Source organism: Canis lupus, chromosome 20, assembly GCF_011100685.1.
Source record: "Canis lupus familiaris isolate Mischka breed German Shepherd chromosome 20, alternate assembly UU_Cfam_GSD_1.0, whole genome shotgun sequence".
NCBI classification, from domain to species: Eukaryota; Metazoa; Chordata; class Mammalia; order Carnivora; family Canidae; genus Canis; species Canis lupus.
Genome location: NC_049241.1, coordinates 39,774,185 through 39,791,139, shown reverse-complemented (window position 1 = coordinate 39,791,139; position 16,955 = coordinate 39,774,185). Strand labels below are relative to the sequence as shown.

At 49.9% G+C, this 16,955-nt stretch overlaps 1 protein-coding gene across 1 annotated transcript; it reads right to left on the bottom strand.

Annotated features, from left to right (window-relative positions):
* Positions 1–273: 273 nt before the first annotated feature.
* Positions 274–14,699, bottom strand: MON1A (MON1 homolog A, secretory trafficking associated). The gene is made up of 7 exons (XM_038565356.1): positions 14,658–14,699; positions 14,139–14,485; positions 4,617–4,756; positions 2,850–3,335; positions 1,507–2,272; positions 661–808; positions 274–561 (listed from the first exon to the last, which is right to left on the bottom strand). Exons 1-7 carry the CDS (start codon positions 14,697–14,699, stop codon positions 421–423), a joined length of 2,070 nt encoding a protein of 689 aa, XP_038421284.1. The 3' UTR covers positions 274–420.
* Positions 14,700–16,955: the final 2,256 nt, after the last annotated feature.

Sequence of the window (16,955 nt, the reverse complement as noted above, 5' to 3'; positions counted from 1 at the left end):
CAGGGGCTTAGGCTGAGTGTTGAGGTGGGGCTGTGGGGGCAAGGCCAGTGGGGTGCTAAAGTACACTTTATGTGTGGCAAGACTTGAGCTGAATGAAAAGAGCCCCAGCCCAAGTTTCGACTCTGAGTGCCTGTGTCCTGATGCTAAGGAGGAGAGGGACTCGAATGTGCCTGTGCCCCTGTGCAGGAGGAAACATGGGCAAGGACTAAGAAGGATTCAGTATCTGTATGTGAGTGAGAAAGGGTGAGTAAAGGGACCAGTGACAAGGCCCAATGAGTGTCTTCCCCAAAGCACTTTAATGCGCACACCAACCCACAGTCCCTGCCTGCCGCCTGGGCAAGAGAGGCCAGCCCATGTAGAGGTGCCTATGGCTTCCATCGCCCAGTGTGTCTAAGAGGGCTGAACCCACACACTTTCCCATCAATAAGTGAGGGGCGTGAGGATGAAGAGGCGGTCTTCTTCTTTGCGGATCCAGCGCATCAGCTTATGGATGGCACTGACGGCCGATGCCTTGGTCCCCAGGGGGCTGTAGCACATGTAGAGCTCAAAGGCACCTGTTACCTGGAGGAGGGGGCACAGGGTAGTCATCGAGGTTAAATATCCCTCAGGCCCCCTACCCAGGATCCTGATGAAGCCCAGCCCGTCCCAGGGCCACCTTACCCAGGCCAGGAGGTTCTCATTGGGGCCTGTGTAGTAGATGGTCTTGAGTGGGCGGGAGGCATTGTGAGCTCGGCTGTGCAGGTACTGGTAGAGGCCCAGCAGCCGCTCCTGCTCCTCTTCACTCGTGTACGGGGCCTCAATCTCAGGGCTGGAGATAGGGGAGTGGGTTCGCAAAGAAATGACTTCCATTGCCTTCTCTGGTGATCCAGAAATAACTATGCCTAGCCAGAGAGACTCTGCCATGAGTCCTACCCTCCAAATGATCTCCCAGGACAAGGCAATGTCTACCTACCACAGAAGACTCCAGGACAGGGCTGGGCCCTTCCAGACTGAAGCCCTGTTCTTCTCCCTCCCCTGAGTTCATGGCATCTTTGGTTATCTTCCCTTGGAGAGCTGCCAATCTAAGTTTCAGTGTCTAAGACAGAGTGACAGGTCTGAAGTGGAGGGAAAGTAAGTGGGAACTCAAAAAGGAGTAATGTGACGATAGAAGCTGCCCCAGCCTCTCTGTTAGAGGAGTTCTGCATCCTGGACTGGATCAAAATGATCCCTAAGGCAGACTTGCTCCAGGGCAGGAGATCCAGGAGACCTCTGTTCCAGCTTCCTTCCCTGGGTATATTGGGCATTTCAAGGCTTCCTGGGTAACAACGTGGAAAGGTGTATGCCCATTGGGAGTAGAATGATAGGGAGACTGGGTCCCTGATGTCAGAGTGAAACAGACCCAACATGTCAGTCATTCCCAGAGGGGTTCTCAGCTTCAGGATTGCATCAGGACTCAGGACCAATCCTCCCCTAGATCCCACTGCGCCCCTATCTCCCTCAAGCAGTGTCCCCAAGGCCCTCCCTCACCTGGTGAAGAGTCCTGAGCTTTTTGACTTATAGAGGAAGTGGCGTAGGTCAGGGATGCCCACTTGAGCAACACTGTAGTAGGGTGTGCGCAGTGCCTCCCGCAGCGCCAGGTGGGCTCCGCGCTTCCGCAGGCGCTCCTGAAAGCGGCGGCGGCAGTCAGAGACTGCAAAGAAGTCCTCGCGGTCGGTGGAGACGAGCAGCAGGCAGAGATCGGTGTCAGGCTCCAGGTAAGAGATGTGTGCGTGGAAGAAGCCGGCTGCATTAAACTTGGGCAGGCACACGGGCGTCCAGGCCTCGCCCTCACGGAAGGACGAGGAGGAACTTATGAGGTTGAAAAGCAGGTGCAGGTCGATGGGGTGCAGGAATTGGTCCTTGCGGCGCACTAGCGCCACGAGCTGGTTGCGCGCCAGCAGGATGGAGAAGACAAGGCTGCGCGCACGCGCCTGCTGCAGGCTGGCACTCACCGCGTCGCGCACCGCCGCCGCCAGGGGCAGGCACCGCGCCGCCCCCATGAGGAAGCTGGGGTCTCGCGCCATGAGCTGCAGCAGGTTGTCGGTGATGCGCTCCGAGCCCGAGAGCAGGCGCCGCAGGTCGTAGTTCTGCTTCTGCTGGAAGATGTGGCTCAGCTGCGCGCCCGTAAGAAGGCTCAGGATCTGGTAGTAGATGTAGAGCAGCTCCTGCGCCAGTTCCTGCGCCGACTGCCTTGTGCGCGCCACTGCCACCAGCACCAGTGGGCTCCGGCGCACGAATACTACCTTGTAGCCATCTGAAGGTGGAGGGAGGAGGCGTCAGCTTCTCCGGGAAGCCTCCCGGGATTGGCCTTGCCCAGCTCCCTCGGAGCCCTGGCTTCCTATGCAGTTTGTTGCCTTCTACATCCTCTCCACCCTCCCTCAGAGCTCTGCACACAGTAGGGACTTAAGGATGATGAAGATAAAAACAGGAGCCCGAGGTCCCCTTTCCCTGAGGACTCCAGGTCTATCCCTGCCACTTGATTCACAGACTGGCACCAGCCAAAATGCAGTGAGCACTTCAGAAAAACATTCTTGTGTTAAATGGCAAGCTGGGTGGGGCCCAGGACCTGGGACTTTTTGGTCACCTCCTCAGACTTCTGGTTCTCTCCAAGGGCAAAGCCCATGTCAGAGCCACTTGGCCCTCACAATAGCCCTATAAGGCAGTCTGTTGCTATCCATGTTCAGAAGACAATATCAAAGCCTAATGAGGTGGAGGGACTGCCCTTGGTCACATAGCACATCCCAGCCCTCTATACCCGGGGGCTCCAAAACCTGCTATGAATTAACCCTGGCCAGGGGAGCCCTCCCTACCCCCCTTTCCAGGTGGCTCACCTGCATGGATAGAACGAATGGCATTCTTGTCTGCCTCCAGGAAGGACACCAGGGCCACCATGACACCCATGGTGCTGGAAAGTGCCTCCTCTGACCCATAGCGGGAGTACACAGGCTTCCCCGCCTCGCTCAGCACAAAGACATGCTTCTGGTGCAGTCGCCATGCCTCAGCAGCCTCCTCCTCATCCCCCTCGCCTGTCCCCTCCCTGGGAGGTTCTGTGGCTGGCTGCCCAGCTGCCCCTGAAGACTCTGGCCAGTCCTCAGAGCTTCCTGGCAGCATCTCCTCCTGTAGGTCTCGGGCCACACCTGTCAGCTGGGTGCTCAGCTCACTGAAGTCCTGGCTGATCTGGCGCATGTCTGCAGGCAATGGTGGGGGACCCCCAGCACCCTCCTTGGGGCTGTCCCCAGAAGCTGCCCCATCCTCCGATTCCGTCAGGTCCTCGTAGGAACGGGCATGGACGAACATGGCACCCTCCTGCCCGGCACCTGGCGGCCAAAAGCACTGGTGCTTAGAGCAGTAGTCGCTGGCAGATCATCTTACCAGCAAGGTATCCAAAATGGCACTCTAACCTTACTGCCTGTCCTGGCAAGACAAGCCACTGTTACCTCCTACTACTGCCTGCTAGGAGTTATGCCTCCTTGCAACTTAGAGCCCACCAGATTCCTCCCATCACACTGGGAATAAGACCCAAACCCCTCATGGTTGTGAGGGCGGCTGGTATCTGCTTGCTGCTCTCATTCTCATCTCACAGTCCTTATCCATTCCAGTCATACTGACCTTCATCCCCCTGCTCTTTGGACATCCTCAACATGCCCCCATCTACCTCAGGGCCTCTGCACCTGCTGTTCCCTCTACCTGGAAGGCACTCCCACCTCCTCATGGGGCCGGCTCCTTGTCACACTTCAGCTCTCAGCAAAGATGTTAGCTACCTCCTCACCTGACCTCCAACCCCAGGCACTCTATCACATCTCCCTCCTTGATTTCTCTTGTGCCACTTGTCAGTTATCCTTCTTCTCAACCACAGAGGGGTTCCTCCAGAGGGGCAGGAACCTGGTTATTCACTGCCGTGTGCCCAGCACCTCACCCTGTGCCTGGAATACTTCTGTGTTCAGTGACTCTCCCTGCGAGAAGTCTCCCTGACCCTGCTCAGGCCATAGTTCCTACCCTACTCCAATTGATGACCCTACTAGCCTGTGGCTCCCCTAAGGCAGGGACCATGTCAGTCTTTCTTTGCTGATTTTTTTTTTTGACAGAGTAATTCAACAGGTGTATTTTGAGTCTCTATGATGAGTTCCATACTGTACTAGGTCCTAGGGATACAACCACTCTGTGCTCAAAGAGCTCACAATCCTGTGGACTACAGATGTGCAATACATATATTAAAAAATTACAAAATAATGAGTATCCTGTAGAAAGCATGGTCAGAGCAGGCAGGCCTAATTTGTGAGGAGGTGACATTTAAGCTGAGAGCTGAGGGAGGGAGAAGGAGCCAGGAAGGTACACCGTAGACCCAGGGAATAGGAGGAGAACCCATGCTGGCAGCCAGACAACACAGGGTGAGTAGCCCAACATGAGGTGGAGAGGAAGGCTGGACACAGGTGGACTGTGTCCAGTTCCCTGCAGTATCCCCCTGCACCTGACAAACAGCCCAGGAGTGACCTGACAAATGTGTGAATGACCGGGAGTGAAAGACTGGTTGGGAATCCCAGTTGCCTGGGAGGCTGCTCTCGCTGTCAGCTTCCTGGAGCTGCACACCCTGCCCGTACCTGGCTCCATTCCCTGAGCCAGTCCTGGTGTGGGGCTCTCAGCTCTCTCCATACTCTGCCCATCAGAAGGAGCCAATGTGCCATCAGGGCATTCGCTGCTTCTCTTTCTCTGCATGTCAGCAGCCATCCTTTGGGCTCTCCTGTGGGATAAACAAAGGCATCATCAAGGGTAAGGGGAAAGGTGCTGGTGGCAGGGGTCACCGGCATAATTAACAGTGGTAAGTACAGGAAAGCATCCTTCATCAGGACCCAACTAGCTCAAACCCCTTGGGGAATGGGTTCTGAGTAGTCCCCTCTAAAAAACGAAGTATGGGGGTGCCTGGGTGGCTCAGTTGGTTAAGTGTCTGCCTTTGGCTCAGATCATGATTCCAGGGTCCTGGGATCGAGCCCCACGTTGGGCTCCTTGCTCAGTGGGAGGTCTGCTTCTCTCTCCCTCTGCTGCTCCCCCTTGTGCACAAGCACTGTTTTTCTCTGTCATTCTGTCAAATAAATGAATAAAATCTTTAAAAAAAAAAAAAGTTGCTCTTTTTCTAAATAAAAAAAGGAAGAATTGGGACACCTGGGTGGCGCAGCGGTTTAGCGCCTGCCTTCAGCCCAGGGTGTGATCTTGGAGTCTCAGGATCGAGTCCCGCGTCGGGCTCCCTGGATGGAGCCTGCTTCTCCTTCTGCCTATGTCTCTGCCTCTCTCTCTCTCATGAATAAAAAAATAAAATCTTAAAAAAAAAGAAAGAAAAGGAAGAATTCATCTACCTATTCATTATAGAAAACTTGGAAAATACAACAAAGTCTAAAGAAAGAAATGTCACTGGGGCACCTGAGTGGCTCAGCGGTTGAGCATCTGCCTTTGGCTCAGGACATGATCCCAGAGTTCTGGGATCTAGTCCCACATCAGTCTTCCTGCATGGAGCCTGCTTCTCCCTCTGCTTATGTCTCTACCTCTCTCTTTCTGTGTTGTTCATCAATCAATAAATAAAATCTTAAAAAAAAAAAAAAAGGAAAGAAATGTCGCCATTCTCCTGGCATTCAGGATCTTTCACTCTTCACATTTTGGTGCATTTCCTTCCATTTTTAAAAAAATGTACATAAAAGATAAATAGTTTTATTTTTTTTTACAAACTGTTAACAGCAGCTAACACTAATTGAGCACCAAGGAAGTGTGAGCTAAGAGGTTCAGTGGACAGTTATCTAAGCCTAATCACTCCACTCTAGCAGGTGTCCTGTCTCAGGTTAGCTTTATAGATAAAAGGACTGAGGCTGAGAGTTTTAAATGTCTTGCCCAATGTCACAACAGGGAAGGAATACTGGAGCTGGGACTTGAAACAATTCTATATCCTGGTGTCTTTCACTGCACAGCCTACCATGAACATTTCCCCATTAATTTTTTTTAAAGATTTAATTTATTCATTCATGAGAGACACAGAGAGAGAGAGAGAGAGAGAGGCAGAGACACAGGCAGAGGGAGAAGCAGGCTCCATGCAGGGAGCCCGATGAGGGACTCAATCCAGGGTCTCCAGGATTACACCCTGGGCCAAAGGTGGCGCTAAACCGCTGAGCCACCCGGGCTGCCCTCTTTTTTTTTTTTTTTTTTTTAAGATTTTATTTATTTATTCATGAGAGACACACAGGTAGAGGCAGAAACACAAGCAGAGAGAGATAAGCAGGCTCCATGCAGGGAACCCAATGTAGGACTTGATCCTGGTCTCCAGGATCACGCCCTGAACTGAAGGCAGGTGACAAACCGCCAAGCCACCCAGGCATCTTAGGCTTGCTTTTTTCTGAATACACTTTTGTACTTTCTGAATTTGGCACCAAGGCTTGCCTTACAAGTTACCAACAACTTTGGACATAACAGTTCTCAGGGCCCTCTGATGACCAGGACAGACAGCTTGATCTCCCAGTTCTGTAGCCTCAGGGCCTGGTGAAGGTGGCTATGAGTGGATGGCAGGGATAACGAAGTATGGCTGTTGGCTTGTATGGCTTACTTGGAGTCACCCCTAGGGCCCCTGAATGGCAAGCTGAAGGATCCTCATTTGGTAGGCAATATACATTCCCAGGGAAGGAGTTCCATCTGATGCATTGACCCTTTCGTGAAGAGAAATCTGGATGGATAGGCTAGAAGGGCAGCAAAGACCAGTCAGACTCATGAAGAGGTCATGCAGCAGGCCAGGGGCCTGGGAGGGACTGGTGTCAGTGACCCTCCCCCTGTCTCCTCTAGGGCAGAGTCATAGGGAATAACTGAGGCCTTGTTTCCTACATACTGCAACCTTGAGCAAATGACTCCTCCCTGAGCCTGGCATGAAATAGGTACTCAGAAACATTCATGAAGAATGTGATCTCAAAGAGACAGTGACCGCAGGTTGTTATCTCAGATTGTCTGTATCCACGAACACTCTCTCAGACCTCCCACTCCATCACACCAGAGTTCCCATCAGGGAGCTCCTGTATGTATCCAAAGAACTGACTTTCAAGCTCTTTTTTTCCCTTCTTCTTCTTTTGGTCATCTTTGTTGTAAGCTATGGAATCCTTTCTTCAAATGAGTCTTTTGCAGAAGCTCAATGTGCAAAACAGACAGGGAGGCTGGTGGCCATTCCTGCACTGAACCTGGAGCATCACAGAACAAGTGAAGGCTGGGCACCACTGGCCAACAGCACCATCCTACACAGAGCAGGACCAAAGGAAGGTCATTTGGGAGAACAGCCACCTTTGGGGATTTTCTAGGCCACTTATCCCACCCATCAGGACAATCAAGAGTGATGGTTCCTGGCATGAGTCAGAGCCCAGGGGACCACCTTGGGCTACTTTGTCTGACAATGGGCCAGAGTAACTATGAGGCTACTTGCCCTCAACAGCAACCTGTTCAAGAAAGGTCTGCTCAGAGACAGAGATGGAGACCAAAGAGGCCAAAACAACCATTATAACACCACAGAGGCCAGGGCAGTGGGTGCCACAATAAGTATGGCATGCCTAGGTCTTCAGCAAGAAGATACAGGCCACATGAGAACCTTGTAGACCATTATTTCACAAGCTAACCTGAAAGCCAGATTGGGGCCTGCACTGCTATGGGAAGAGAGTGTGACTCCAGAGAGACCATGACCAGACAGAGGGCAAGCTGCTACTGACAGTCCAGGGTTGTGGCCAGGGCTTCTGGATCTGGCTCCCTTGATGGAAACCTGGATTGCGGGATGCCTGGGTGGCTCAGCGGTTGAGCCCCTGCCTTCGGACCAGGGCATGATCCTGGGGTTCCAGGATCGAGTCCCACATTAGGCTCTCTGCATGGAACCTGCTTCTTTCTCTGCCTATGTCTCTGCCTCTCTCTTTGTCTCTCATGAATAAGTAAATAAAAGCTTTAATTAAAGAAAAAAAAAAAAAAAAAGGAAACCTGGATTGCTACGTGCTTACTTCCAGGAAGAAGGTCCAGAACCTTTGTTTTAAATTACCACATTTCTGTGTTGACTCACTTTCCCACTTTCCTAGTCAGTAAGTTCTCACCTTCTCTCTTTTCCAACTTCCTTCATCTGCTTCTCCCCCACTCACTCAGCACTATCCGTGATACCACTGAGGATACAGAAGTTAGCAAAAGAGAATTTCCAAGATTCCTACCATGACCTCACCTCATCTGCCAGACTCTGCCTTCCTTCTCACTGAAGATGAGCTGTCGATGCTCCATTGGGGCAAACTCTTCCACTCCTGTCCCTCTTGCCGATGCAAGCACAAGTGCATGGCTTCCGCAGCTGTCCCTTTTTCCCAGATCATTGTTTCCCCCCACTCCCCTATCATATCACCAATATGCTGATGCTTCATCCATTTTCAAAACACCTTCCTTTAGGTGTGTTTGCTCCATTATAATTCACTGAGCTGTACTTTTGATTTGTGAACACTATGTCTTATTTCTTTTTTTTTTTTTAAAGATTTTATTTATTCATTTATGAAAGACACACACAGAGAAAGGCAGAGACACGGGCAGAGGGAGAAGCAGGCTCCATGCAGGGAGCCCGGTGTGGGACTCGATCCCGGGTCCTCAGGATCATGCCCTGGGCTGAAGGCAGACGCTCAACCATTGAGCCACCCAGGCTGCCCAGTCTGTCTTATTTCAATTAAAAAGGTAAAACAAAGGGCACCTGGGTGGCTCAGTTGGTTGAGTGCCTTCGGCTTGGGTCATGATCCTAGGATCCTGGGATTGAGCCCTGCATCAGAATCCCTGCTCCCCGGGGAGCCTGCTTCTCCTTCTCCCTCTGCCTGCTGCTCCCCCTGCTTGTGCTGGCTCTCCTTCTCTGTCAAATAAACAAAAATCTTAAAAAAAAAAAAAAAAAAAAAGTTAAAACAAACCTCTCCTTAACTCTACATTCCCCTCTAGGTTCCACCTCATTTTTTTGTTGTTGCCTTTTATAAAACCAACCAATCAACCTCGAAAGAGTAAATAATACTTGAAGTTTAATTATATAGGCTAAGTTATGCTGTATAAAAATGAATGCCGGGATCCCTGGGTGGCGCAGCAGTTTGGCGCCTGCCTTTGGCCCAGGGCACGATCCTGGAGACCCCGGATCGAATCCCACGTCGGGCTCCCGGTGCATGGAGCCTGCTTCTCCCTCTGCCTATGTCTCTGCCTCTCTCTCTCTGTGACTATCATAAATAAATTTTTAAAAAAATTTAAAAAAATGAATGCCAAAGTGGTAGAGGCTTTACACATGAAGGCTTATTTTTTGCTCACACAAAATCTAGCATGGGTCTGGTCATAATTTAGCTTCCTTCCAAGCTGTGGTTCAGGAATCCAAGTTACTTGCATCTCCTAGCTCTGCCACTGGAATACGTGGAAGACGGGGCTGGAAGGTCATGTATCAGCTGTTGAATACTTCAAAGCCCAAATTGGCCAGGACTAGTCCCATAGCTAGAGGAACTGAGAAACATGGGGAGTCATGGATATTTGGTAATCAAGAAGTACATCTGCCACAGCCTCTCCATGTCTCCTGCTCACTCTTGAAGCCATTCCAACTAGACTTGTGCCTTCATTTCTGTAGTAACACCACTCCCATCAAGGCTGTCAGTTAACCTCAGGATCCTCTCGCTTCACTCAGCGGCAATGGATACAGTTGATCATTTCCTCTCTTTTGAAACATTTTTTTCTTCTTGGCTCCTGGTACACCAACCACTCTCCTTCCGTGATTCCCCTCCTACCTCATGGACCATTTCTTCTAAGTCCTTTTTGCAGTTATTCTCACAGTTAGGAGACCCAGGTTTCAGTCCTTAGATCCCTTTTCTGTGTTCATCAATCACTGGTAGCCCTATTCAGTCTCATGATTTGAAATCCCATTGATACATTAATGATTCCAATTTTTATTTCCAATGCTGATCCCTCTTCTGACTTCTAGAGGCACACACATTTAACCATCTACTTGATGTATGCCCTTGAATGTCTTACAGTATTTCAAAGTTATATGTCCAAAACTGAGTTTCTGATCCTTTTCTTAGAAACTTATTCCTCCCAGAGTTTTCTTCATCTCAATGAAAGACAATGTCATCCTTTCAGTTATTCAGCAAAAAAAATTTTGGAGTCATCTCTTTTCTTTACACCTCATATACCAAACCATTAGCAAATCCTGTCACCTGTACTTCGGAATACAGGTGCACCCAGTAAAATGTCTCTCTTGTTAATATTTTCCCCACAGAATTCCTTTTAGTATTTAATACCCAACTGTGGTAGCCAGCCTTCAAGATGGTCCCCAGTGATCCTCAACTCCTGGAATTCATGCCTTTGTGTACTCCCCTCCCACACTGAGCAGGGCTCATCTATGTAACTAACAGGATAATGTGAAAATGACAATGTGTGATTTCTGGGGCTAGGTCATAAAAGATATTGTGGCTGCTGCCTTTCTCTCTTGGATCACTCTCTCCCTGTGGAACCATTAGCCATGTTGTGAGGACACTTGAGCAGCCCTGCCAAGAGAACCTCATGACAAGAAACTGCGACCTGCAAAGAGCCAGTATCAAATGTGCCAGTCGGGATCCCTGGGTGGCTCAGCGGTTTGGCGCCTGCCTTTGGCCCAGGGCGCGATCCTGGAGACCCGGGATTGAATCCCACGTCGGGCTCCCGGTGCATGGAGCCTGCTTCTCCTTCTGCCTATGTCTCTGCCTCTCTCTCTCTCTCTGTGTGACTATCATAAATAAATAAAAATTAAAAAAAAAAAATAAAAGCAAAAAAAAAAAAAATCAAATGTGCCAGTCATGTGAATGAGCAAACCTGGAAGCAAATCATCTAGCCCCAGTCAAGCCTTCAGGTGACTGGAACATCATGAGAGAACCTGAGCCTGAATCATCCAGCTAAGCTGCTCCCCAAATGTTCCCAAATTCTCATAAGAATTGCATGAGATAATAAATATTTATTGTTGTGTTAAGCTGCTAAGTTTTGGGGTAATTTGTTACACAGCAATAGCTAATACAACAAACTTGTATTTGATTCAGCTTATGTTTAAGGAGAAAAAATGCATATTTACAACATCAAACCATTTTAAACAAAGCAATGTGCATGTAAAGCCTCAAATTACATTCCAAATCAGATAGAACATCACTGAGTGGCAACAAAAGGGGCTTACTTGCATTGTGGTTGTTGCAGGTACTGAAAGAAGCCATGATACTGCAGCAAAGCAGCAAATACTGTTTGGTGATTAGGAGGAAATTTTTTAAGCATTTTATATCCTAACCCTATACCTTACTAGGCATATATTAGGTATATATTTTTCCTGTGATTTAGTACTATTTTAGAAAATTTGAGATTTGGGTTACTGAGGGAAGCATTATACTTTTCCCCATTTAAAAGGGGAAACAGATACCAAGTTAGTGATTCTAGACATAATGCCCAACTTTTGTAGATGACTGATGTTAAATGGGAAATGCCCATGTCCAGAATCTGACCACTGCTCATCACGGCCACCACTACCACATTGGTCCAGGCTACCCGTTCTCTCTCTAGGAGTATCGTACCTGTCTTTTAACCAGGCTCCCTACTTCTGCCTTTGTCCCTGCACAGTCTATCCCTCGCACAGCACTCAAAGTGATCCTCTTGAAAAAGAAGTCAGGTCATGTAACTCCCCTGCTCACAACTTTATAATGGTTCCCACTCATTCAATGAGAAGCCAATTTCCTCACAGCAGTGTACAAGGCGCCACTCTATCTACCCCGCCATTACTTCTTCGACCTCATCTCCTATCCCTTCCCCCACTCGCTTTACTTTAGCCCAGCCACACTGATCTCATGGCTTTCCTTTGAGATAATATAAATGTAAATCCTGGGATCCCTGGGTGGCGCAGCGGTTTGGCCCAGGGCGCGATCCTGGAGACCCCAGATCGAATCCCACATCGGGCTCCCGGTGCATGGAGCCTGCTTCTCCCTCTGCCTGTGTCTCTGCCTCTCTCTCTCTCTCTCTCTCTCTCTCTCCCTCTCTGTCTCTGTGACTATCATAAATAAATAAAAAATTTTAAAAAAATTTAAATGTAAATCCTGAGCACTTCTTCACTTGCCCTTGCTGAGCTTTCTGCCTGGACCATGTCTTCCTGCCTTTCCCTCTGCCCCTCACCTTCCCTATTCCACTGCTTGGGCTAGATATTGACATGACCCACTCTCTCACCTCCTTCAGGTTGTTGCTCAAGTGTTACCTATCAGAGAGGCCTTCCTGCAATATCCCTGATTCTCATCCCTTTTGCCCTGCTGCATTTTTCTACATTGAAGGTCACCCTGTGATCTGCCACAAATTTCAATATGTCAACTCCACACACAGGAAGACTTTAATTAACATTTGCCAGATAAATAACTTTGGAAGGGAAAAGGTGAAAGATCCTCAAAGAACATCCAATTATAATGCAGCCTCTAGAGACACTGGTCTGTGGAGAAGACTTGTGTTTGGGAGTAGTCAAGTGCTCAAGAACAATGGCCCTGGAGTCAGAGGGACCTGGATTAACCTGGTTTGGTTTTATTAGTCTTTTTTTTTTTTTAAGATTTTTATTTATTTATTTATTTATTTATTTATTTATTTATTTATTCATGAGAGACACACAGAGAGAGGCAGAAACATTGGCAAAGGGAGAAGCAGGCTCCCTGTGGGGAACCTGATGCGGGGACTTGATTCCAGGACCCCAGGATCACGACCTGAGCCGAAGCCAGACGCTCAACCACTGAGCCACCCAGGTGTCCCTGGTTTTATAAGTCTTTAGTTTTCTTATCTATAAATAGGGATAATGATAATACTGATTCACTGGGTTGTGGGAGGATTAAATGAGATAACCTATAAGATAACCTGGCTCAGAGTAGGCATTTGTACATGCAGCGGCTGCCATTAGTACACCATGAGTATTTTTACTTAGCATTCAGACCATATGTAGCTGCACTTTCACACAGATCCAACGGTTTCTGCCACGTAAATCAGTCCTTTGAGAATTGGCTCACCCTGAGTGAAATGACCTGGGAAAACATGATTCTGACCTCATGAAGCCAGGTAGGCTCTGGCCTGAAGTGAGCCACCTGTGATGTCCAGTCAAAGAGTTGTCTGTGGGCCTAGGACTGGAGTTCCTCTAGGCTTACTGGCTCTTCATTTGGCCTGATGTTGCAGGAACAGACCATTGTTTTTCTGCTGCAGCTGCTGGGAGTCTCTCCCAACTCTTTGGTCTACCACATGCCCCTGCTCTATGCCTTGCACCTTTGGTTTAAAGACCCAAACAAGGTCTACAGCAACTTACTCAATATACCGGGCCCCACTACCCACTGATCCATTGTGGGCTTTAGGTGACAGCCCAGTATGGCTAAGTGGTACTCAGCATGGTACATGCATGGAGTGAGGACAGGGTCAGCTGGCTGGGGCTAGTGATGGCTTCCTTTACATTTGTTCCCCTGCTATCTGAAATCATGTAGCACCTCAGCATCTCCAGGACTAATATGGGGATCCAGCCAGATCCAGGCCCTTCGTGGCAGACAGGGCCCCAGTGAGGCTGTGCTGTAGCTGTTTCAGCAGGATGCCTACTCCGTGCTGAGAGCATGGCCTGGTACTTGTCACTGTTGGTGGCCACTCCCCTCTCTGACAAAGACTGCTCACCCTCCCCCAGCAAACTGGAACCCAGAAACGGTGGCTCACCCAGTACAAGGGTCAGACGCGTTATCTGAGCCAGGGCACCCTGAGAGCAAAGTCTAAAGCCCCAGGACACTTCCAGGAGCTCCCTGGCTTACCCCACAGTCACCTCTGTTGATCTTTGAGAGGACTTTACCGGGGGAAATGTGGGTGCCTTGGGGGCGGGTCCTATCTGGCTACTGATCCCTGCAGGGCTTTGCCCTCCCAGCCAAAGAAAGGGTTTCGGTCCTCGCCTTTTGTATTCTCTACTTGGAGGCCAACCGGCTAAGGCACCCCAAAGAGACTGAGACCTCCTACCGCAAATAGCAGCGTGGGCAGCAGGGGAGCCCTGTCTTTGAGCCCCTCGCCCAGAGGATGACAGCTCTCCCGTCTCTCGGTACCTCCAGGCCACGTGGATTGGCAGTCGTACTCACCTGTTTCTCTGGGGGGCCCTGGACGCACAGAGATTGGCGGTCACTGCACTCTGCCGGACCCCCGGGAGAGCACGGGTGCCCGGCCGGACCTGGACCGAGAACGCAGGTTCGCGGGGCCACGGCCCCCTGCGGATGCAGACATGGCCACTGCGCGGGCCACCGCCCCCTCCCACTGCCCCTCGCCGGGTCGGCCGGCCCAGGAAGACAGCCCTCGCCGGCCTCTCGTGGCGGAGGCCTGGCTCCAGCCTCTCGGCCCAGCCCTGCCCGCCCCGAGGTGCATTGTGGGAAATGTAGTCCGGCGCTCGCGGCGGCCTGCGGCACCCTGGGGCGGGGCGGGGCGCGAGATCCTGGCAAAGTCGGGGGCGGGGCCTGACCAGGGTCAGGATTTGCCTCGGGCTGCACCGCCTTCTCCTACGCGGGGGTCCTGCACCAAGGGCGTCCCGGGAACCGGGACCAGGGTGGGCGGCAGGCCCAGACTTCCAAGCCCCTCCGGCCCCGCCAACTAAAGGTTTATTTCACGGGAGAGAAGGAGACGTTGGGGTTGTTTCCTCTATTGACCATGTAGGGCAGTACAAGTTTGGAGGCTGGATAAATGTCCTTAGTGGATCCAGCTACACTGGATGTAAAGCATGTAAACACATCAATTGTTGCTAAAATCATCCTTTTAGCCATGTTTTAATATATCAGGATGAGGTTCTAAAACAGTTCTCGGGCAGCCCGGGTGGCTCAGTGGTTCAGCGCCGCCCTCAGCCCAGGGCCTGATCCTGGAGACCTGGGATCGAGTCCCACGTCAGGCTCCCGGCATGGAGCCTGCTTCTCCCTTTCTCTGTATCTCTCATGAACAAATAAATAAAATATTAAAAAAATAAATAACATGAAACAGTTCTCAACTTTGCACGTGAAATGACCTGGGGAAATTTAAAAAATCACTATGCCTAGAGATTTTGATCATTTCTAGACATTTTGATTTAATTGAACGGGGATGGGACCCAGGCATCAGTATTTATTTAAAAGCTTCCCAGGACGGGCATCCCTGGGTGGCTTAGTGGTTTGGCGCTGCCTTGGGCCCATGGTGTGGTCCTGGAGTCCCAGGATCAAGTCCTGGGATCGAGTCCCGCGTCGGGCTCCCTGCATGGAGTCTGCTTCTCCCTCTGCCTTGTCTCTGCCTCTCTCTCTGTGTCTCTCATGAATAAATAAATAAAATCTTAAAAAAAAAAAAAGCTTCCCAGGTGACGTGCCAGGGCAAGGAACCATTGCTTTGGGCATTTGTAATTTCCTAGAAACAAAGCAATTCCAACAACAGGAAAACATAAGGCTTTCCCAATTCTATTTTTGAAGAACAATTTAAAGAAGTAAAATTTGGGACGCCTGGATGGCTCAGCCGTTGACCATCTGCTGTGGGCTGGGGTCCTGATCCCAGTATCCCAGATCCACTCCCGCATGGAGCTCCTTGCGGGTAGCCTGCTTCTCCCTCTGCCTATGTCTCTACCTTTCTCTGTGTGTGTCTCTCATGAGTAAATAAATAAAATCTTTAAAAAAAAATAAAGAAGTAAAATTAGAGGGACGTCTGGATGGCTCAGCGGTTGAGTGTCTGACTTCAGCTCAGTGCATGATCCTGGAGTCCCCGGATTGAGTCCCACATTGGGCTCCCTGGATGGAGCCTGCTGCTCCCTCTGCCTATGTCTCTGCCTCTCTCTCTGTGTCTCTCAATCTTTAAAAAAAGAAAAAAAAAAGTAAAATTAGAGGAAAATGAAAACTGCTCATGTTTTCTCTGAAGAAATGAAATCTTGGGCAGCCCCAGTGGCTCAGCGGTTTAGTACTGCCTTCGGCCCAGGGTGTGATCCTGGAGACTGGGAATTGAGTCCCACGTCAGGCTCCCTGCATGGAGCCTGCTTCTCCCTCTGCCTGTGTCTCTGCCTCTCTCTCTGTGTCTCTCAGAATAAATAAATAAAATCTTAGAAAGGAAGGAAGGAAGGAAGGAAGGAGGGAAGGAAGGAAGGAAGGAAGGAAGGAAGGAAGGAAGGAAGGAAGGAAGGAAGGAAGGAAGAAAGAAAGAAAAGAAAAGAAAAGATAAAAGAAAGAAGGAAGGAAGGAAGGAAGGAAGGAAGGAAAGAAGGAAGGAAGGAAAGAAAGAAAGGGAAATGAAATCTCTGAAGACTCTATAGTCTTCTGGTTAATTCCCCCAAACAGTTCTAGGATGAAGGAAAAAGGCTGAAATCACTTCTTTGATTCTCCCTGCTGCTTCAAGCACCCATGTAGTGTCCTGTCTCCATCTCAGCCCTACACTAGAATTGGGAAAGTTCTGCCCCTGTTCTTCTCTCATGATCTCAGTTTGCCATTTGGAACCTATCTCCATACCACTGAAATGACTGAAATGGTGACAAAGCTGTGGCCTTTTACTGGAGATGACTTTGCATAGGGCTGAAAGCCTTGCACAAAAATTTTTTTATAAGATCTATTTTTTTTAAGATTTTATTTATTCATGAGAGACACAGAGAGAGGCAGAGACACAGGCAGAGGGAGAAGCAGGCAGAGGGAGAAGCAGGCTCCATGCAGGGAGCCCGACATGGGATTCCATCCCCGGTCTCCAGGACCACACCCTGGGCTGAAGGCGGTGCTAAACCTCTGAGCCACCAGGGCTGCCCAAGATCTATTTATTTGAGGAGGGTAGGGGCAGAGGGAGCGGTAGTCTTAGCTGGAACCTGATATGGGGCTCAATCTCACAAACCTAAGATCAGGACCTGAGTTGAAACCAAGAGTCAGATGCCCAACCGACCATGCCACCCAGGTGCTCCCCTTGCACATAATTTAAGGGAA